Source organism: Mobula birostris, chromosome 14 (genome assembly GCF_030028105.1).
Source record: "Mobula birostris isolate sMobBir1 chromosome 14, sMobBir1.hap1, whole genome shotgun sequence".
In the NCBI taxonomy this organism is placed as follows: Eukaryota; Metazoa; Chordata; class Chondrichthyes; order Myliobatiformes; family Myliobatidae; genus Mobula; species Mobula birostris.
Window position 1 is genome coordinate 39,744,122 of NC_092383.1, and position 20,776 is coordinate 39,764,897.

Consider the following 20,776-nt stretch of genomic DNA (forward strand, 5'->3'; position numbering starts at 1 on the left):
GGGGGCTTTGGGTTCTAACATTTAACTGTCATTCATTCTTTGGGGCATTCCTCTGTTTTCATGGATGGCTGCGAAGAAAAAGTATTTCAGGATGCATGTGCATACATTTCTCTAACAATAAATATACCTTTGAAACCTTTAGTGAGAATGTGGAATGAGCTGTCAGCGGAAGTGATGGATGTGAGTTTGATTTCAGCATTAAAGAGAAGTTTGGATATGCACATAGATGGGATGGGTACATGTCAATGGGACTAGGCAGATTACTGGTACAACATGGATTAGATGGGCCAAAGGGCCTATTTCTGTGCCGTAGTGTTCTATGGCTCTATGATGGTATATCAACTTGAATCAACACAGGATGCTTCCAGTTGTGGCAGGCCTTGAATACTGTCATCTCTTATAAGTTCAAATCAAGCAACATAGGCAACAGAGCTTCGCTTCCAGATGAGCTCAGTACCTTCTATGCTTACTTTGACAGTGAAAACATGGAAGAAACATCACAAACTCCCACAGCCCCGATGATCCTGTGATGTCAGTCTCTGAGGCCGATGTGCAAGTAGCCGTCAGAAGGGTGAACCCACAAAAACGTCCAGCCCAGACGGGGTACCTGGCCAAGTAGAAAAGACCTGTGCTGATCAACTGGCTGAAGTGTTCTCTGAGATCTTTAACATCTCGCTTCAGCAGTCTGAGCTACCCACCAGCTTCAAATAGACTTCAATTATACCAGTGCCTAAGAGGAATGTGGTAACCTACCTCAATGGCTATCATCCCATAGTCCTTACATCCGCAGTGAAGTGTTTTGCGAGGTTAGTGTTTAAACATATCAACTCCTGCCTGAGAATGGCTTGGATCGCTTCAGTTTGCCTAACAGTGCAACATTGGCTCTTCACTCACTCTTGGAATATCTGGACATCAGGATACTCTTTACCTTTATCAACTGCAGCTCAGCATTCAATACTATCATCACCTCATAACTAATTCTCAAGCTTCAAGTCCTTGGCCTCAATACCTCCTTGTGCAATTGATTCAAGATTCAAGATTCAAAAAACTTCATTGTCATTCTAACCATACATCAGCTCTGCAGGGCAGACTGAGACAGCATTTCTCAGGGGCAGTGCAATCGTAACATAACAAACGCAACACTAAATAATAAACATAACAATAAATAGTAAAACACAACAGCCACATGTCAGTTAAAATCAAGTTATAAGTGTCCAGTGCAAGTTAAGTGTCCAAAGCAGAGTCAGGTAGAGCAGCTATTTAGCAGTCTGGCTGCCTGTGGGAGGAAGCTGTTTAGTAGCCTTGTGGTTTTATTTTTGATGCTCCTGTAACGTTTGCCTGATGGCAGAAGAACAAACAGTTCATGGAGAGGGTGTGAAGGGTCTTTAATGATGTACCGTGTCTTCTGGAGGCATCGACTCTGAAAGAGGTCTTGGACAGAAGGTAGGGAGACCCCAATAACCTTCTCTGCTCCCCTAACCACCCTCTGCAATTGGGTCCTCAATGTCCCCACTTGCAGACACCAGTCAGTTTCGATTGGCATCTCCTCCACAGTCTACATCAGCACAGGTGCGGCACAAGGTTGTGTGCTCAGCATCCTGATCTACTCGCTTTACACTTACAACTGTGAGGCTAAGCTCAGATCCAATGCCATATTCAAGTTTGTTGATGACACCGTTCTAGTCGGCTGATTCAAAGGTAGTGATGAATTAGCATATGGGAGAGAGATTGAAAATCTGGCTGAGTGGTGCCATAGCAACAACCTCTCACTCAGTGTCAGCAAGTCCAAGGAACCGATTATTATTTTCAGGAGGAAGAAACCAGGGGGCCATGAGCCAGTCCTCATTGGAGGATCAGTGGAGAGGGTCAGCAACTTTAAATTCCTCAGTGTTATCATTTCCGAAGACTTGTTCTGGGCCTAGCATGTCAGTGCAATTAAAAACAAAACACACAGTGTCTCTACTTCCTAAGGAGTTTGTGAAGATATGGCATGACATCTAAAACTTTGACAAAGTTCTATAGATGTGTGGTGGAAAGTATTTTGACTGGTTGCATCACAGCCGGTATGGAAACACCAATGCCCTTGAACTGAATATCTTGCTAAAGGTAGTGGATATGGCCCAGTTTATCATGGGTAAAACCGTCCCCACCATGGAGCACATCTATATGAAATGCTGTCACCAGAAGGTGACATCCATCTCCAGGACCCCCACCACCCATGCTCTCTTCTCACGGCTGCCTTCAGGAAGGAGGCACAGGAGCCTCAGAACTCACACCAGCAGCTTCAGAAACAGTTACTACCCCTCAACTATTCAGGCTCTTGAACCAAAGGGGATAACTTCACTCAACTTCACTTGCTCCATCACTGAAATATTCCCACAACCAAAGACTCTCCATCTCGTGTTCTCGATATTTATTGCTAATTTATTTTATTATTTCTTTCTTTTTATATTTGCAGTTTTTTGTCTTTTGCACACTGGTTGAATGCCCAAATTGGTGCAGTCTTTCATTGATTCTGTTATGCTCATTATTCTATGCAGATAACTGAGGAATGTTATGGAAAGAAACAGCTTAATTACTGTTCTCTGTAAAATGTATAAAAGTGGTTTAGTAAGATTTAAGCTATTTTCTAGACGATAATGTGCGGAGTAGGTTCCCTTGTAAGTGAATAAAATGCGTCTATAATCTGATCCACTCTGAATTTGTTGTAGTTTCTTACTGTATATTAGAAGACCCAGGTGAACGGTACACAACAGATCCAAATGATTTCTCTGGTACTAATTGTTCACTCATGCTGTCTTCAGCGCTGTCTCACTCTGTGACTCAATGAGATATACTTTGACCTTGCCACAACCACCTAAGGCACAAATGACGAACCATTTTGAGAGTGTGTGCCCAATTTGGCGATAATCTTCTAAAACTTTCTCTCATGTGCCACGGTAATTTTGAGCAGAGATCATCATTGATACATAAATTAGTATAAAAATTATGGATCTTTTTTAAAAGGCAAAAGGATGAGTCTTGTTTCTTTATTTACATGTTTTCATTGTTTTACTCCAGAAAATCTCTGCCATTTCTTTCATCATTTGAATGTTTCTGTTTCTTTGCTGGTGAACAAGCAACATTCTGAACAAGCTGAAAGAGTAAACAATTTAATAATATCTCCCTGATAAACTTAAATAAGTTTTCCAGACATAAGATATTTATTGCAAAAAATAAATAATCACAGAGGTGCTGAACTACGTACAGTATTTCCTGTTATCGCCGAATATCCAGAGCTCATAGACGACGCAAGAAAAAAACATAAGCAGAATGAAGCTGAGGTCAATTACCCCAACCATTAACTATCCAAACACTGACGTGTACACCAGGCCTGCGAGGATTTCAAAATGTATCATTGAAAGTAACTGCCCTTGCAACAGTCTCGCTGGCGCAAGCAGGCTTGAGACATTTCCTGTGAAAACATCCCACTGCTCGAGTTGTGAAAAAACATTTGCTGCTTTACTTAGCCCTAAAGATAAGCATTTTGTTTGTTCTTTATTATAGAAACATAGAAAACCTACAGCGCAATACAGGCCTTCTGGCCCACAACACTGTGCTGAACATGTCCTTATCTTAGAAATTACCTAGTGTTACCCATAGCCCTCTATTTTTCTGAGCTCCATGTACCTGTCCAGGAGTCTCTTAAGACCCGATCGATTCTGCCTCCACCACCGTCGCTGGCAACACATTCCACGCACTTACCACTCTCTGCGTAAAAAAACTTACCCCTGACATCTCCTCTGTACCTGCTTCCAAGCACTTTAAAACTATGCACTCTCGCGTTAGCCATTTCAGCCCTGGGGAAAAGCCTCTGACTATCCACACGATCAATGCCTCTCATCATCTTACATACCTCTATCACATCACCTCTCATCCTCCATCGCTCCAAGGAAATTATGGGTGGTGCTTAAAGAATCGAGGGGTGGCACAGCATGCCGTATGCCAACAAAATTTTAGTACATGCCATCGGTTCGCCACCCCTGACCCAAGGGTGTCACCAGAGATTTTGCTAAGTCATATAGGTAAAGTTGCAGCATCAGGAACTTGGTTGGATGAAGTCAAACAATATCTGGGAAAATTGGGTGCATATTTGAGAAGTGACATATTTGAGGAAAAGGGGTTGGAAATGGAGCAGAGGTTTACAAACAAGGAGTGATCAAGGATTTACAGTGCCTATAAAAACTATTCATCCCCCTTGGAAGTTCTCATGTTTTATTATTTCACAACATTGAATCACAATGGATTTAATTTGGCTTTTTTTAAAAACAGCGATAAACAGCGATGAACAGAAAAAGACTCTTTCGTGTCAAGGTGAAAACAGGTCTCTACAAAGTGCTTTTATATTCTAGTCCTCTTGAAATGAGTGTTAACATTGTATTAGCCTTCTTCACCACCAATTCCACCTGCAAATGAACCTTTTGGGAATCTTGTGCGAGGATTCTCAAATCACTTTGCATCTCAGAATTTTGAATTTTCTCGCCATTTATAAGATGGCCTCCGCTTTTATTCCTTCTACAAAATGTATGACCACACACTTCCTGACATTGCACTCCATTTGCACTACAAAACTGTTGATGTGAGTTGGCAACAGCACGTGACGAACATCGAGCTCTATAACGACCTACCAATGCTCATCACTAAAATCGAGGCGAGAAGGCTGCAACTAGCGGGGCACTGTCTACGCCACCCCAAGCTACCTGCCAGCCTAGTCATCATATGGGAGGATAAACCCTGGGCGCCCTCCCAAGACTGTGGTCAAAACGCTCCTAGAAGACAGCGGTGCGGCTAATGTAGATGAACTCAACACACTGATGAGGGAGAGGGGGAAGAGGAGAGTCTGTCGTCGTGCACGACGCCAGCCCCCTAGGCCTGAGTCGACGTAGTGATAGTAGCCCTTACGAGTTTGAGGAGATTTGGCATGTCATCGAAGACTCCAGCAGATTTCTACAGATGTACAGTGGAGAGCATCTGATATGGAGGCGCCGGTGCACAGGATCATAAGAGGCAGCAGAGGGTTACAGACTGAGCGAGCATCACAGGCACAAGCCTCACCACCACTGAGGACATCTTCAAAAGACTCAAAATTCCAGATTACTTAGTGTAATTTTCAGTACACAGGTGTAAAGGAGAACAAAGTAATTGTTACTCCAGATCCAATGCAGCACAAAATACAAAAGGTAAAAACACAATTATAAATACATAAGATAGCTTACGTACATAGATTGATTGTATGTCCGTAAAGTGACGCTACACATAGGAGTGTCTGTACATAAGGTACAGGCAGGAAGTGGTAAAGTATCATTTTAGGAAATGATAGATGCTGCCTCAAGGTGGTGGCATCCATCATTAAGTATCCTTAGCATCTGGGACATGCCCTCTCCTGTTACTATCATTAAAGATGTGGTACAGGAGCCTGAAGACTCAATCTCAGCATTTTAGGAACTGCTTCCTCCCTATCCACAGATTTCCCAATACTCCGTAAAATCTTGAATGCTATCTTGTTATTCCTATTTTTCATGATTTATTTTTATAGGAACTTACAGTAATTTGTTATGTCTGTTCTGCATTGCTGCCACAAAACAAATTTCACCACTAATGTAAATGAGATTAAACCTGATTCTGACTTGCATCAAGTTCCCTCCAGATACTCCCACTCACCTCTACACCAACAGCAATTTATAGCAGGCAATTAACCTGCCAAATTAGACATCTTTGAGATGTGTGAGGAAACTCATGTGACCACAGAAAGACTATGTAAATTGTAGATGGCAGCAGATGTTAGGATTGAACCAGGCTCGCCAGAGCTTCACCATGCCACCTCTTCTCAAAGGAATTGTGCTGATGTGACCTTTTTGAATTTTTCTCACCTGATCATCCTGCAGTCAGCCTTGGTGCAGTTGCTAGACTGCCACCTCTGAAGCAGAAGGTTGCGGGTTTAAGTTCCACCTCATAATCTGCAGCAAAGTTCTGGTCTCACTCACTCCTGCAGCACGGTGGGCTGTCGTATTGTCAGAGATTCGACCTCCCAGCTAAGATATTTGGTCAGACGGTGGCATGGCTGGCAGAGCTGCTGTCTCACAGCTCCAGCCAACTGGGTCTAATCCTGATGGATGCTGTCTCTGTGGCATCTACACGTCCTTCCTGCAACTCAGTGGGTTTCCTCTCACATCACAAAGATTTGTGTGTTAGATTAATTGGGCACTGTAAATTGTCCCCAGTGCATTGGTTGGTATTAGTGTATTGGTAGATCCCTATTGTATAGATAGGTTAATTGGTCACTGTAGGTCGTCACTTGTGCGTAGGTGAACAGTAGAATCTGGGTGGATGGATGAGATGAAGGGACAGTTGATTTGCTTGTAGGAAATAAAAATGGGCTTGGTAAGGGTTCATGTAAGATTGGATACTTGAAGATCAATGTAGACTCCATGGGCCAAGTGACCCTCTTATAATGTAAATGACTTCACAGGATGGAAGAGATCCCCAATGCTGTTTCAGGGCAGCACAGGGTGATTCTCCCCATTATACTGGCCTATATTTTGAGGCTGCACATTTGCTACAACAATACTCACCCTTCACTGTCTGTGAAATATTTCAGATGGCTTGAGGTCCTGCCCATGGAAGGTGCAATAGAGACACATGCACCCCCCTTCTCCTTGGGGTCAATTTGCAAATATTTATCAAAACCTTCACTCCTTTATGTGAGGTTTGAATCATTGAATGGTTCAGATTGGGAAACAGCAAATAACAGAGGGTATGGAGCAGGGAAATCATAGATCTCATTTCTACGTTCAGTCAGGTGAGAGCTGAATGTCATGATACAATGCTCTCAGCATTCTGAAGTTTGTTGTGAGCAAAAGGAAAGGTTAATCTTTTCCTCATCATCAGCTTGCATATAACACAATTGTCCCGAGGTGATTTGAGTGTAATTATTACAAAAACAAGGCATGACATTGTCTTCATCACATAGAACAACTTTTTGTTGATTAATTTTTTAACATTTTGTCTGTTGATTGGTGCCTGTAGTGTTGTCACAGTAACATTACAGTAATATGCTGTGGACAGGTAAGTTTGCAGATGACACGAAGGTTGGATGTTATGGATGGTAATGAACTGTGTCTACACTCACCTGGACAAGCCAGCGAGCACTGTGAGGGTCATGTTTTTTGACTTCTCCAGTGCATTCAACCCCATCCGCCCTGCTCTGCTGGGGGAGAAGCTGACAGCGATGCAGTTGGATGCTTTCCTGGTGTCATGGATTCTTGATTACCTAACTGGCAGACCACAGTACGTGTGCTTGCAACACTGTGTGCCTGACAGAGTGATCAGCAGCACTGCAGCTCCACAGGGGACTGTCTTGTCTCCCTTTCTCTTCACCATTTACACCTCGGACTTCAACTACTGCACAGAGTCTTGTCATCTTCAGAAGTTTTCTGATGACTCTGCCATAGATGGATGCATCATCAAGGGAGATGAGGCTGTGTACAGGGCTACGGTAGGAAACTTCGTCACATGGTGTGAGCAGAATTATCTGCAGCTTAATGTGAAAAAGACTAAGGAGCTGGTGAGAGAAAAGAGAGCTAGGTGACCCCTGTTTCCATCCAGGGGGTCAGTGTGGACATGGTGGAGGATTACAAATACCTGGGGATACAAATTGACAATAAACTGGACTGGTCAAAGAACACTGAGGCTGTCTACAAGAAGGATCAGAGCCATCTCTATTTCCTGAGGAGACTGAGGTCCTTTAACATCTGCCGGACGATGCTGAGGATGTTCTACGAGTCTGTGGTGGCCAGTGCTATCATGTTTGCTGTTGTGTGCTGGGGCAGCAGGCTAAGGGTGGCAGACATCAACAGAATCAACAAACTCATTCGTAAGGCCAGTGATATTGTGGGGATGGAACTGGACTCTCTGACGGTGGTGTCTGAAAAGAGGATGCTGTCCAAGTTGCATGCCATCTTGGTCAATGTCTCCCATCCACTACATAATGTACTGGTTGGGCACAGGAGTACATTCAGCCAGAGCCTCATTCCACCGAGATGCAACACAGAGCGTCATAGGAAGTCATTCCTGCCTGTGGCCATCAAACTTTACAACTCCTCCCTTGGAGGGTCAGACACCCTGAGACAATAGGCTGGTCCTGGACTTATTTCCTGGCATAATTTACATATTACTATTTAATTATTTATGGTTTTATTACTAGTTAATTATTTATAGTGCAGCTGTAACGAAAACCAATTCCCCCCGGGATCAATAAAGTATGACTTTGACTATGACTATGACCATGATCATTGTCATAAGTTACAACAGGATATTGACAAGATGCAGAGCTGGGCTGAGAAGTGGCAGATGGAGTTCAACCTGGAAAAATGGAAAATAATTCACTTTCGAAGGTTGAATTTGAAGGTAAAATACAGGATTAATGGTAGATTTCTTGGCAGTGTAGAGGAACAGAGGGAAGGGTGGAGGTGGCAACAGAAGCTGGTAGGTCAAAGGGCTGTAAATGATGGAATCTGTTAGGGAAGAAGGTAGAGCACTGAACCAAATAAGGGAGGTGGAGGGGGACCCAGTGGGAGTAGCACATAGGTGAAAGCAGATGTACTCCAAATAGGGTGGGGGGTTGAGAGTTGGAAAGAAGGTTGTGTAGGAAGATCTGGCTAGATCAGGAGGGAGAAATGGACAGAGGGAAAAACGACAGGTAACTGAAGAGAATTCGGAGGTCATGCCATTGGGTTGACAACTCAAGTGGAATATAAGATGCCATTCCTCTATTTGGCTTTGGCCTCATCCTGATACTAGAGGTGGTTGAGGACATGTCAGTGTGGGAATGCAAAGAGGAGTTAAAATGGCTAGTAACCAAAACATGAGATGACTATGGTAGCCAGTATTTGGAAGCTGTTCTCATGCCAATCCAGTATCATGGTGGTACTCATTTGATGTATTGTTAAATAGTATTAATTGGCAATGTTATGGTCTTTCAAGGCATGCCAGTGTACTTCATAATCACAGAAAATCGGCAACTTATCTGTGCGTGGCACGTTCCAAGGAAGGGAAGTGAGATAATTGATTAGATGATATATAAATACTCACAAAATGCCAGGGAAACTCAGCACACCAGGCAGCACCTATGGAAAAGAGTAAACAGTTGATGTTTCAGGTCAGGACCCTTCGTCAGGACTGGAAAACGGGATGAGGAGTTAGAGCAAGAAGGTGGGGGAAGGGAAGGAAGAAATACAAGGTGGCAGGTGATGGCTGAAACCAGGAGAGGGGGAGGGGTGAATTAAAGAGCTGGGAAGTTTATTGGTGAAAGTGATAAAGGGCTGGAGAAGGGGGAATCTGATAGGAGTGGGTAGAAGACCGTGGAAGAAAGGAGGAGGTATGCCAGAAGGAGGTGATGGACACATAAGGAGATAAGTGAGAGTGATGTGGCCTCCTTTATATTGGTGAGACCCAAAATAGATTGGGAGACTGCTTCACTGAGCACCTATGCTCCGTCTGTCAGGAAAAGCATCTCCTGGTGGGAATCCTTTTGAATTCTTCCCATTCTAACATGCCAGTCTATGGCCTCTACTGCTGCGATGAAGCCACACTCAGGTTGGAGGAGCAACAACAAATTATTTTCTATCTGGGTAGCTTCCAAACCTGATGGCATGAACATTGATTTCTCAGATTTCCAACAATAGTCCCCATCCCCACCTTTACTACTCCCATTTCCCGTTCTCATCTTATCTCCTTACCTGCCTGTCACCTCCCTCTGGTGCCCCTCCCCATTTTTTCATGGCCTTCTACCCTCTATCAGATTCCCCCTTCCCTAGCCCTTCAACTCTTTCACCTATCAACTTTCCAGCTCTTTACTTCATCCCTTCGCCTCTTGCAGTTTCACCTTGTGCTTTTTCCTCCCCTCCTCCCACCTTCTTATCCATTTTTTCCAGTCCTGATGAAGGGTCCCTGCCCAAAACATCCACTGGTTACTCTTTTCCATAGATGCTACCTGCCCTGCTGAGTTCCTCCAACATATTGTGTGTTGGTTTGGATTTCTTTTTTCTATATACATGCTTCCCCTTGGCCAAATCATTCAAAAAACATGACATTTCCTTCCATTGTTATGCTGACGCACACAGCTTTATCTCCCCTTGAAACCAAATGACCAGTCAAATCTAGTCAGCCTCATGAATTGCCTTGAGGACATAAAGTGTTGAACAGCACAAAACTTCCTACAGCTGAATGAAGGCAAGTCTGAAGTTGTCCTATTTGGCCCCCCGACTCCATCAAAGTGATCACCAACAGTCTTGGTAACCTGTCCACCCTTGTCAAACCCCATGTCAAAAACCTTGGTGTGATATTTGATTCCGCCTTTAAGTTTGACAAGCAAGTTAATGCAGTAGTAAAAGCCAGTTCTTTCCAGCTTCATACTATTGCTAAAATCAAGTCGTTTCTCTCTTTCAAATATCTCAAGAAAGTCATCCCTGCCCTTATATCCTCCCATCTGGACTACTCCAACTCCCTGTATACCGGGATTACTCAGTCCTCCCTGTCCCGCCTGCAACTGGTCCAGAACGCCATAGCCAGGCTCCTGGCTGGTGACCAGAAGAGGGACCATATCACTTCTATCCTGGCCTCCCTCCACTGGCTACCAGTACGGTTTAGAATTGATTTTAAGGTTCTTCTGTTTGTTTATAAAGCCCTAAATGGGCTGGCCCCCTCCTATATCACAGACCTTCTAACCCCTTATTCTACTTCCAGGTCCCTCAGGTCAGCTGACTTGGGGCTCCTGGCTGTCCCGCGATCTAAACTTAAGTTCAGGGGTGACTACACCTTTGCTGTTGTAGCCCCTAGACTGTGGAACAGCATTCCCTTTCCTATCAGATCTGCTCCTTCCATTGACTCTTTTAAGTCCAGGCTCAAAACTTACTTTTATTCACTAGTGTTTGAATCTTCCTGATGAGGCTGATTTTTGGCTTGTGCCTAGGCTCATGTGTTGTTTATTTTGTGCCTATAAGCTGTGCCTTGTTGTTTATATCGGTGTTTCTTGTATTTATGATTTTAGCTACCTGTTATGGTTTGTACAGCACTTTGGTCAACATGGGTTGTTTTTAAAAACACAAACAACAGGAATTCTGCAGATGCTGGAAATCCAAGCAACACACATCAAAGTTGCTGGTGAACGCAGCAGGCCAGGCAGCATCTCTAGTAAGAGGTACAGTCGATGTTTCAGGCCGAGACCCTTCGTCAGGACTAACTGAAGGAAGAGTTAGTAAGAGATCTCTTAGTTAGTAATCTCTTACTAACTCTTCCTTCAGTTAGTCCTGACAAAGGGTCTCGGCCTGAAACGTCGACTGTACCTCTTCCTATAGATGCTGCCTGGCCTGCTGCGTTCACCAGCAACTTTGATGTGTGTTGCATGGGTTGTTTTTAAATATGCTTTATAAATAAATTTGACTTGACTTTCCAGCATCTGCAGATTTTCTCAATATTGCCTGCGGGACAGATATTGGCAAGAATACTTCAAAAAACCATCTGTTTATTTACTGTCCCGTTCCATGATACAGCTCATTCAAATCTCTTCTCAACCTTGTGTTCCATCAAGAGAATCCCAACTCACCCAATGCAACCTTGTGGTTGAAATCCCTCATTCCTAGAACATCCTAATGAATTGCCCTTATTCTTAAGGATTCAATATGATCTCACTCCTGCCAATATGATAAAATCCAAGGTCCTGCATCTGTACTCATTGTGCCTTCAATATTCTGTCATCTTCATAGACTTATACATGTAGACATCCAAGATCCTCTGGATATTCTTCAGAATGCTTTACTTAGAAAATTCTGTCCTTCATAGAACATAGAAATCCACAGCACATTACAGGCCCTTCGGCCCACAATGTTGTGCCAACCATGTAACCTACTCGAGAATTTGCCCAGATTTTCCCTACCACATAGCCCTCTATTTTTCGATGCTCCATATACCTATCCAAGAGTCTCTTAAAAGACCCTATTGTATCTGCCTCCCCCACCATCTCCGGCAGTGCATTCACCACTGTGTGAAAAACTTACCTCTGGCATCTCCTCTGTACCACTGTAGCTGGCAATGCATTCCACACACCACCTTCTGTGCGAAAAACTTACCTCAGACACCCCCAATGTATTTATTTTGACATTTGAAGGGAATATGAGCGGTGGGATTACATAGCCTTAAGTATTGTGTGCATTTCAACTATTTGCAAAATTGTTGCAATGCAAATTTTCTTCAGGGATGGAAATCTGCTCAAAATCTTAGTGCTGAGGATTACTTTTTTGATGATAATACAATATTTCAAATCAAAATTAAAATGGGAATATTCACCACCTTCAGAGAAGGAAGAATTTCCCAGCTTATTAATTTACTTTTCTCCCTTGTCCTCCCACTGAAGGAATTGACCATTTCTAGACAGCAGCTTCAAAGAGTAAGCCCACTGATGTAAGCATGATTAGAGTTAATGAACTTTTACCTTGGAGGAACTAGCACGAGTGATTCAAACCTCCATTTATTTCATGTATTTTATACATTTTACTTTTTATTGACTACTATGGTTGATATATCATTATGGCCTTGATTTTATATTCTGGGAATACAATGGCTTAACCCAGTACTATGAAATACCATTGTTAATCATTCTAATAGGGCTGTATAAACCCTTTGATATGAAGAGAAGTACAAACACACATGGAGTTAACTATCTTTATTAACTTTAAAACTAAGTCACCCTGAAAAATGCATCCAGGGACCTTTACAAATCTGAGAATGCATGGATACCTGCCATTAGTACTGCATTCCAACATTTCACCTGAATCTTTAACAACCATTATTCTGAAATATGTCTTCAAATTCATTACCTAGGTGTGCTCATTGGTGACTTTATCTGGAACCTTGTTCTACAATCTGACTAGCTCACCATTACAAATCATCAGATGTGCAAGTATACGCAATACAGCTAATTTACTTAACATTAGTGTTTGTTAGAGCTGTTTAATGGCAGCCAAACAGCTAAAATTGTAAAAAAAAAAGGAAACCAAAATAAATCAGAATGAATGATACAAATTAAATTTGTGAGCCTGTTAGTCTCATAGAATATTGACATTCTTAAAAATTACATTTATCATTGTGCCAAACAAGAATGATTTTTTATCAAAAACTTAAAGAGTTTGTATGGTTGGAATACATATTTCTTGCGATGGCAATTGGTTGGGATAGGATCCCATCAACTGATTGCTGTTTGATGAATTTCTACAATACAGCAGTGTTTTCCTAATCACGGAATGTCTTGATATTCCTCCTTAATGAACAGATCACAATCTATATACACAATCTAGTATAAATGTTTAAATTAAAGTCCAGGGTTAGAGACTGATGACTTATTCTATTCCAGTAAAGCAAGGCATCATGAAAATGACTTTGTTTCTATCTAGAGCAGCTAATCTTGCCTGCAAGTCTGAGGACACAAAGCCCGTTATGTGCAAAGAAATGCAATCCAAGGAACCATGCAAAATAAAATGACCTGGAAAAACATAAAAAGCCACATAAAAAAGCTTCATAAATACATTAAAATTTAAACTCTATACTGAAATATCATTGTAGGCCTAGCATAAATTGTACTATGTGGCTTAGCCGCACTCTAGGTTCAATGCTTTTGAATCTGCGCAGGTTATTCATGCCATCTTTGGTTGACTGCAGTACTGAGAAGAGTTAATGAGATGTCAACTATCTGCAGACAGCTGAGCTTCAATGTCCACTCTGCAAATGGGGCATTTCTTGTTGGTAGTCAGCCACTGGTCCACACACACTTGATGAAAGAGGTGCATGCAGGGTAGACGCCTGGTGCAAATAGGGAAAATAAATAATTAGAGATATCCATAGTAATTAAATTGGCATTCAAAATATACTTTGCACAAATAAGATACATTAAAATAAAGAACCTTGCTCAATTTGTGAAAATACTAATTTAACATTGGATCCAGGTATAATCCAGAGACAACAGCTTTAACTATACTTAACTACCCTATTGCTATAGATTGAACAGTTTTTCTATTACTTAAAATAAGGCTTGCAATAATTTTCTATCAAGTTATTTGATCATTTTTAGTAAGGAATTTGGATATTAAGAATCAGTGTGATGGTATAAACAGAATAATTTACAAATAATAATTAATTTAAAGAATGTATATTATTCAAATTGACATATTAGTTTCCCAGAAATGAGAAAAAGCAGAAAAATTTAATCAAAAGCAAACAAAAAAATGTTGACACTGACATTTCCATGGTTTAGCAAGCACCATATTTCCTTAAAACAAGACAAGGCTCTATGACATCACAGGCATGCAGTTTATAAAGTAGTCAATTACAAATATATTTTAATTTAAATCAAGATCCAAGATGTGTAGAGAGGACACCACTGATATCACAAGGTACAGTGCCAGTAAAGGTCCAATTCACACAAGATAATTCATTGATTGGACAAAGTTCTCCTTTTGTATCTATTTGTCAGTTGATTGTTTTAAATCATCAATAAAAGTGTATTGCAAACTATTCAAATTCTTACAAACATTTGTTTGGATTTATCCAAAGAGAGAGAATTTGTATTACAAAGATATCTTACCTAACATCTTCTCCTTCTTCTAGGATAGAGAGACAGATTGTACATTTCTCCTCTGTGTCATCCTCTATTCCATCCTCCTCTTCCTGTTTATACTGCAGTTTCCTCTGTAAGTCAGTTATCACCTTGTTACCACAAATTTAAATTGTCAGATGGTTTAATTGTAGAAATCACATAAAGCATAAACAGTACAAATTTCAAATTGTTTGTTTAATGTTACAATTTATGCGGTGAATATAAAGAAAATTTCTATAATACAAATTGAAGAATAAAATTAAACTAGATTTTACCTTTTTATATTTATGTGGGTACGTACATCGCTCAATTGTACCCTGTGAGGCACCTCGATTAACATTACCCAGTCGTTCTTCTAAATGTAGTAAATCCTACGAATAAGAAAATATTTTCTCATACACATTAAAGAATTAGATGCTCATATTTAAATATATTATCACACAAATTTAGATTAATGCGCTTTATCCTGGCAATACCAACCTCATAGGTGGCTCTGAAGCCTGGAATCCTTGAGGAAATATAGCGAATATGAGGGTAACCTGCCATGTCTGGAGGCACAGCCTGTGTAAGACAAAAAAAAATTTTGCTAAGCAAAATATCAGAAAATTCTGAATCTTTCTACGTGAAACACTATTGCAGAAAAACAGTCCATCAGCGACCCCCACCACCCAGGTCATGCTCTCCTTTTGCTGCTGCCATCAGGAAGGCACAAGTACCTCAGGACTCGTACCACCGGTTCAGGAACAGTTACTACCCCTCAACCATCAGGCTCTTGAACGAAGGGGATAACTTCACTCAACTCACTTGCCCCATCCCATCATTGAAATATTCCCACAAGCATTGATTTCACTTTCAAGGACTTTTCATCTCATATTCTTGTTATCTATTGCTATTTATATTTGCATATGCAGTTTGTTGTCTTCTGCATTCTATTGATCTTTCATTGATCCCTTTTCTAGTTACTATTCTGTAGATTTGTTGAGTATGCCTACAAGAAAATGAATCTCAGGGTTGTATATGGTGATATATATGTATTTTGATAGTAAAATATACTTTGAACTTTGATGCAGTTTATATTTTTATATTTTTTAAAAAGCACAATGTTTGTATTTGATGTATATTGAAACATACATTGTTTTATTGAACAGTCAATGAAGAGAGTTTTTTTTATATATACATAGAGAATGGGAAGTGCAAGAAACGCATTGCCAGGCGCGGTGGCAGAGGTGGATACTTTAGGAAGACCCTTAGACAGTCACATGGTTGAAAGATGAATGGAGGACTTTGCGGGAGGGAAGAATTAGATTGATGTTGGAGTGGGTTAAGAGGTCTACAAAACAACTGTGCTGACCTGTTCTATGTTCTAATTGTAGCTCCTTGCTGATTGGTGTCAGGAAGCAAATACCAAGAACCTCAGAACCAGCTGTTCACCTGTACTTGCTGATTTTAAGTTACAGTATACTGGCACCTCCATTTTACTGGATACATAGGGCTGACTGAATTGACCTACTGCACCCAACAGATATGAGGTGACATGGAGTAGGCCCTGAGCTATGAGGAAAGCATCAAAATGGAATATATTGAGGCCCTTCAACCAAATGTCATGACAGCTTGACCACCTGTTAGCTGTCAGATGCTGTACACGCTTTTCAACAATTTTTAAACATCCTTTAAAGTTAGGTATATTAGAAATACTAAAATGGTTATAAAAAATAAATGTAAAGCACATAATTATATTAGAAGTAGGTCAAATCAGAATGCGAATTAGTATCACTGGTATACGTTGTGAAATCCGTTATGCGGCAGCAGTACACTGCAACATGTAATAAAACTAAATTACAGTATGCATGTATGTGTATATATAAAATGTTAAATTATTCAAATAGTACAAAAAGAGAAAAAAAGTGAGGTAGTGTTCATGGTTTCAATGTCCATTCAGAAATCTAATGGCAGAGGTGAAGAAGATGTTCCTGAAACGTTGAGTGCAAATACCACTTCCTCATTTACATGTGGGGGGGGGGTGGATGCTATTCCATTCTTTGGGGGGATAAAACTGACCTCAATTATAGTGGTCAGTCAGCCAGCATCACCGAGCCCAATCAATAGTGGGAACAAATGTAGAAGGGAATTACCAGTCTACAATGTGTGATTACTTACAACGGCAAGATACACATTATATCAAATATGGCTTCAAAAGGTAATGCGTTAGAAATTTTCTATGTTGCCTCTCTAATATGTAGTATTTTGACCTTGTACAAAACCCTAACCAGATATTGCTCAGAACAGGATAGTCCTCCCAAATATGGAGACACCCTGATGGGGAATTTTAAAATAAAACTAATTGTAAGCAAGCTTATTCTAATTAAATAGACCAGGGAAGTCAAGTCAACTCACTTTTTATTGTCATTTCAACCATAACTGCTGGTACAGAACATAGTAAAAATGAGACAACATTTTACAGGACCATGGTGCTACATGAAACAATACAAAAACTACACTGAACTACGTAAGGAAAAAAACACAAAAACTACACTAGACTACAGACCTATCCAGGACTGTATAAAGTGCACAAAATAGTGCAGACACTACAATAAATAATAAACAAGACAGTAGGCACAGTAGAGGGCAGTAGGTTGGTGTCAAGCCAGGCTCAGGGTATTGAGGAGTCTGATGGCTTGGGGGAAGAAACTGTTACATAGTCTGGTAGTGAGAGCCCGAATACTTCAGTGCATTTTTCCAGATGGCAGGAGGGAGAAGAGTTTATATGAGGGGTGTGCGGGGTCCTTCACAATGCTGTTTGCTTTGTGGATGCAGCGTGTGGTGTAAATGTCTGTGATGGCGGGAAGAGAGACCCTGATGATCTTCTCAGCTGACCTCACTATCCGCTGCAGGGTCTTGTGATCCGAGATGGTACAATTCCTGAACGAGGCTGTGCTGCAGCTGCTCAGGATGCTCTCAATACAACCTCTGTAGAATGTGGGGAGGATGGGGGGTGGGAGATGGACTTTTCTCAGCCTTCGCAGAAAGTAGAGACGCTGCTGTGCTTTCTTTGCCATGGAGCTGGTGTTGAGCGACCAGCTGAGATTCTCCGCCAGGTGAACTCCAAGAAATTTGGTGCTCGTAACAATCTCTACGGAGGAGTCCTTGATGTTCAGCGGAGAGTGGTTGCTCTGTGTCCTCCTGAAGTCAACAAACATCTCTTTTGTTTTGTTTACATTCAGAGACAGGTTGTTGGCTCTGCACCAACCTGTGGTAATGATGCTAAGTTCTTCCAATGGATTGTTTGTTGTTACAATTCCAGTGTCTCCATAGGTAACAATTTTAGTTATGCAATGGCAGATCCAGAACTGATGTGAAATGGCTCAGTGCAAAGAACAGAGGAAAACGAGTTCAGGCCACAAGCTCATGTGATGGACACAAATTCTTTAAACACTAGCTAAATCTGTTTTCATCAGTTCCTTCAAGAACTAGACATCTTATAGAATTATCAGGATCAAACTAGTTGTTTTGAGTTGTTTTGAATTCAAGGGGTGATGAGGAGTGGGACAAGGAATCACAAGAAACTTAACCAGGTTTTTTTCCATCAAAATTTTAGCCTGGATTTGCACCACTTCCAGGAGAGATGGATTTTGGATGGGTTAAAGAGCAGACTTGGTGGGTTCAATGTACTATTCTGCTCTTATGACTTACGGTTTAAAGAGTACATATTATTTTGTGGGACTGGATCCAGAGTCCTTTCCAAGCTGTCATTGTTGATAATAAATTGAGGTATCCTCAGTTTCAGGTTGCTTTATTTTCTTTTCTATATTGTTAATTTACTGCAATTCTAAACATCTCCCCCCTCCCCCACTCAGTATCTGCAATCTTGCCGCACCCTTTCCTTTAAATCAGTCCTTTGGCTAATGCACTGTTGTTTCAAAGCACTTTCTCACCATCAATATAATTTCTTCTTCCACTTGTTTCATAAGCTGAAAACACCTCAGCTCACATCTTTTCTCAATCTTTCCTTCAACTTTCTTTTCCAGTTTCATTTTTTTCCCATGAAGGCCTCCTGAGAAGCTCTCCTGCAGAAGACTACTAAACAAATCGAGCAACTATTTTAAAAACGCAAACACGAGGAAATCTGCAGATGCTGGAAATTCAAGCAACACACATCAAAGTTGCTGGTGAACGCAGCAGGCCGGGCTGCATCTCTAGGAAGAGGTACAGTCGATGTCTCAGGCCAAGACCCTTCGTCAGGACTAACTGAAAGAAGAGTTAGTAAGAGATTTGAAAGTGAGAGGGGGAGGGGGAGATCCAAAATGATAGGAGAAGGCAGGAGGGGGAGGGATGGAGCCAAGAGCTGGACAGTTGATTGGCAAAAGGGATATGAAAGGATCATGGGACAAGAGGCCTAGGGAGAAAGAAAAGGAGGGGGCAACCCAGAGGATGGGCAAGGGGTATAGTGAGAGGGACAGAGGGAGAAAAAGGAGAGAGAGAAAAAGAATGTGTGTATATAAATAAATAACGGATGGGGTATGAGGGGGGAGGTGGGGCATTAGCAGAAGTTTGAAAAGTCAATGTTCATGCCATCAGGTTGGAGGCTACCCAGGCGGAATATAAGGTGTTGTTCCTCCAACCTGAGTGTGGCTTCATCTTTACAGTAGAGGAGGCCGTGAATAGACATATCAGAATGGGAATGGGACGCGGAATTAAAATGTGCGGCCACTGGGAGATCCTGCTTTCTCTGGAGGACAGAGTGTAGGTGTTCAGCGAACCGATCTCCCAGTCTGCGTCATGTCTTGCCGATATATAGAAGGCCACATCGGGAGCACCGGACGCAGTATATCACCCCAGCCGACTCACAGGTGAAGTGTCACCTCACCTGGAAGGACTGTCTGGGGCCCTGAATGGTGGTAAGGGAGGAAGTGTAAGGGCATGTGTAGCACTTGTTCCGCTTACAAGGATAAGTGCCAGGAGGGAGATCGGTGGGGAGGGATACTATAAGCCTACTGACTCTAACAGCTATCTGGACTATTCCTCTTCTCACCCTGTGTCTTGCAAAAATGCCATCCCCTTCTCGCAGTTCCTCCGTCTCCGTCTCATCTGCTCTCAGGATGAGGCTTTTCATTCCAGGACGAGGGAGATATCCTCCTTTTTTAAAGAAAGGGGCTTCCCTTCCTCTACCATCAACTCTGCTCTCAAACGCATCTCCCCCATTTCACACACATCTGCTCTCACTCCATCCTCCCGCCACCCCACTAGGAATAGGGTTCCCCTTGTCCTCACCTACCACCCCACCAGCCTCCGGGTCCAACATATTATTCTCCGTAACTTCGGCCACCTCCAACGGGATCTCACCACTAAGCACATCTTTCCTCCCCCCCCGCTCTAATTTCCACAGGGATCGCTCCCTACGCAACTCCCTTGTCCATTCGTCCCCCCTATCCTTCTCCACCGATCTCCCTCCTAGTACTTATCTTTGTAAGTGGAACAAGTGCTACACATGCCCTTACACTTCCTCCCTTACCACCATTCAGGGCCCCAGACAGTCCTTCCAGTTGAGGCGACACTTCACCTGTGAGTCGGCTGGGGCGATATACTGCGTCCGGTGCTCCCGATGTGGCCTCCTATATATTGGCGAGACCCGACGTAGACTGGGAGATCGGTTCGCTGAACACCTACGCTCTGTCCGCCAGAGAAAGCAGGATCTCCCAGTGGCTGCACATTTTAATTCCACGACCCATTCTCATTCTGATATGTCTATCCATGGCCTCCTCTACTGTAAAGATGAAGCCACACTCAGGTTGGAGGAACAACACCTTATATTCCGTCTGGGTAGCCTCCAACCTGATGGCATGAACATTGACTTCTCAAACTTCCGCTAATGCCCCACCACCTCCTCGTACCCCATCCGTTATTTATTTATATACACACGTTCTTTTTCTCTCTCTCCTTTTTCTCCCTTTGTCCCTCTCACTATACCCCTTGCCCATCCTTTGGGTTTTTCCCCCCCCTCCCCCTTTTCTTTCTCCCTGGGCCTCCTGTCCCATGATCCTCTCATATCCTTTTTGCCAATCAACTGTCCAGCTCTTGGCTCCATCCCTCCCCCTC

General features: G+C 42.2%; 1 protein-coding gene across 2 annotated transcripts in view; it reads right to left on the reverse strand.

The window, feature by feature from the left end:
* Positions 1-12,742: 12,742 nt before the first annotated feature.
* rnf111 (ring finger protein 111) overlaps positions 12,743-20,776 on the reverse strand; it is a 156,126-nt gene continuing 148,092 nt past the window's right edge. The window contains exons 11-14 of one of the 2 annotated variants that reach the window (XM_072278424.1): positions 15,164-15,244; positions 14,959-15,054; positions 14,672-14,775; positions 12,743-13,890 (exon numbers count right to left, since the gene is read on the reverse strand). In XM_072278424.1, the coding sequence (XP_072134525.1) occupies positions 13,773-13,890; positions 14,672-14,775; positions 14,959-15,054; positions 15,164-15,244 (399 nt within the window). In that variant the 3' untranslated portion in view covers positions 12,743-13,772. Of the gene's footprint in view, positions 13,891-14,671; positions 14,794-14,958; positions 15,055-15,163; positions 15,245-20,776 lie in introns of both variants that reach the window. The other variant, XM_072278423.1, reaches the window with a different exon arrangement.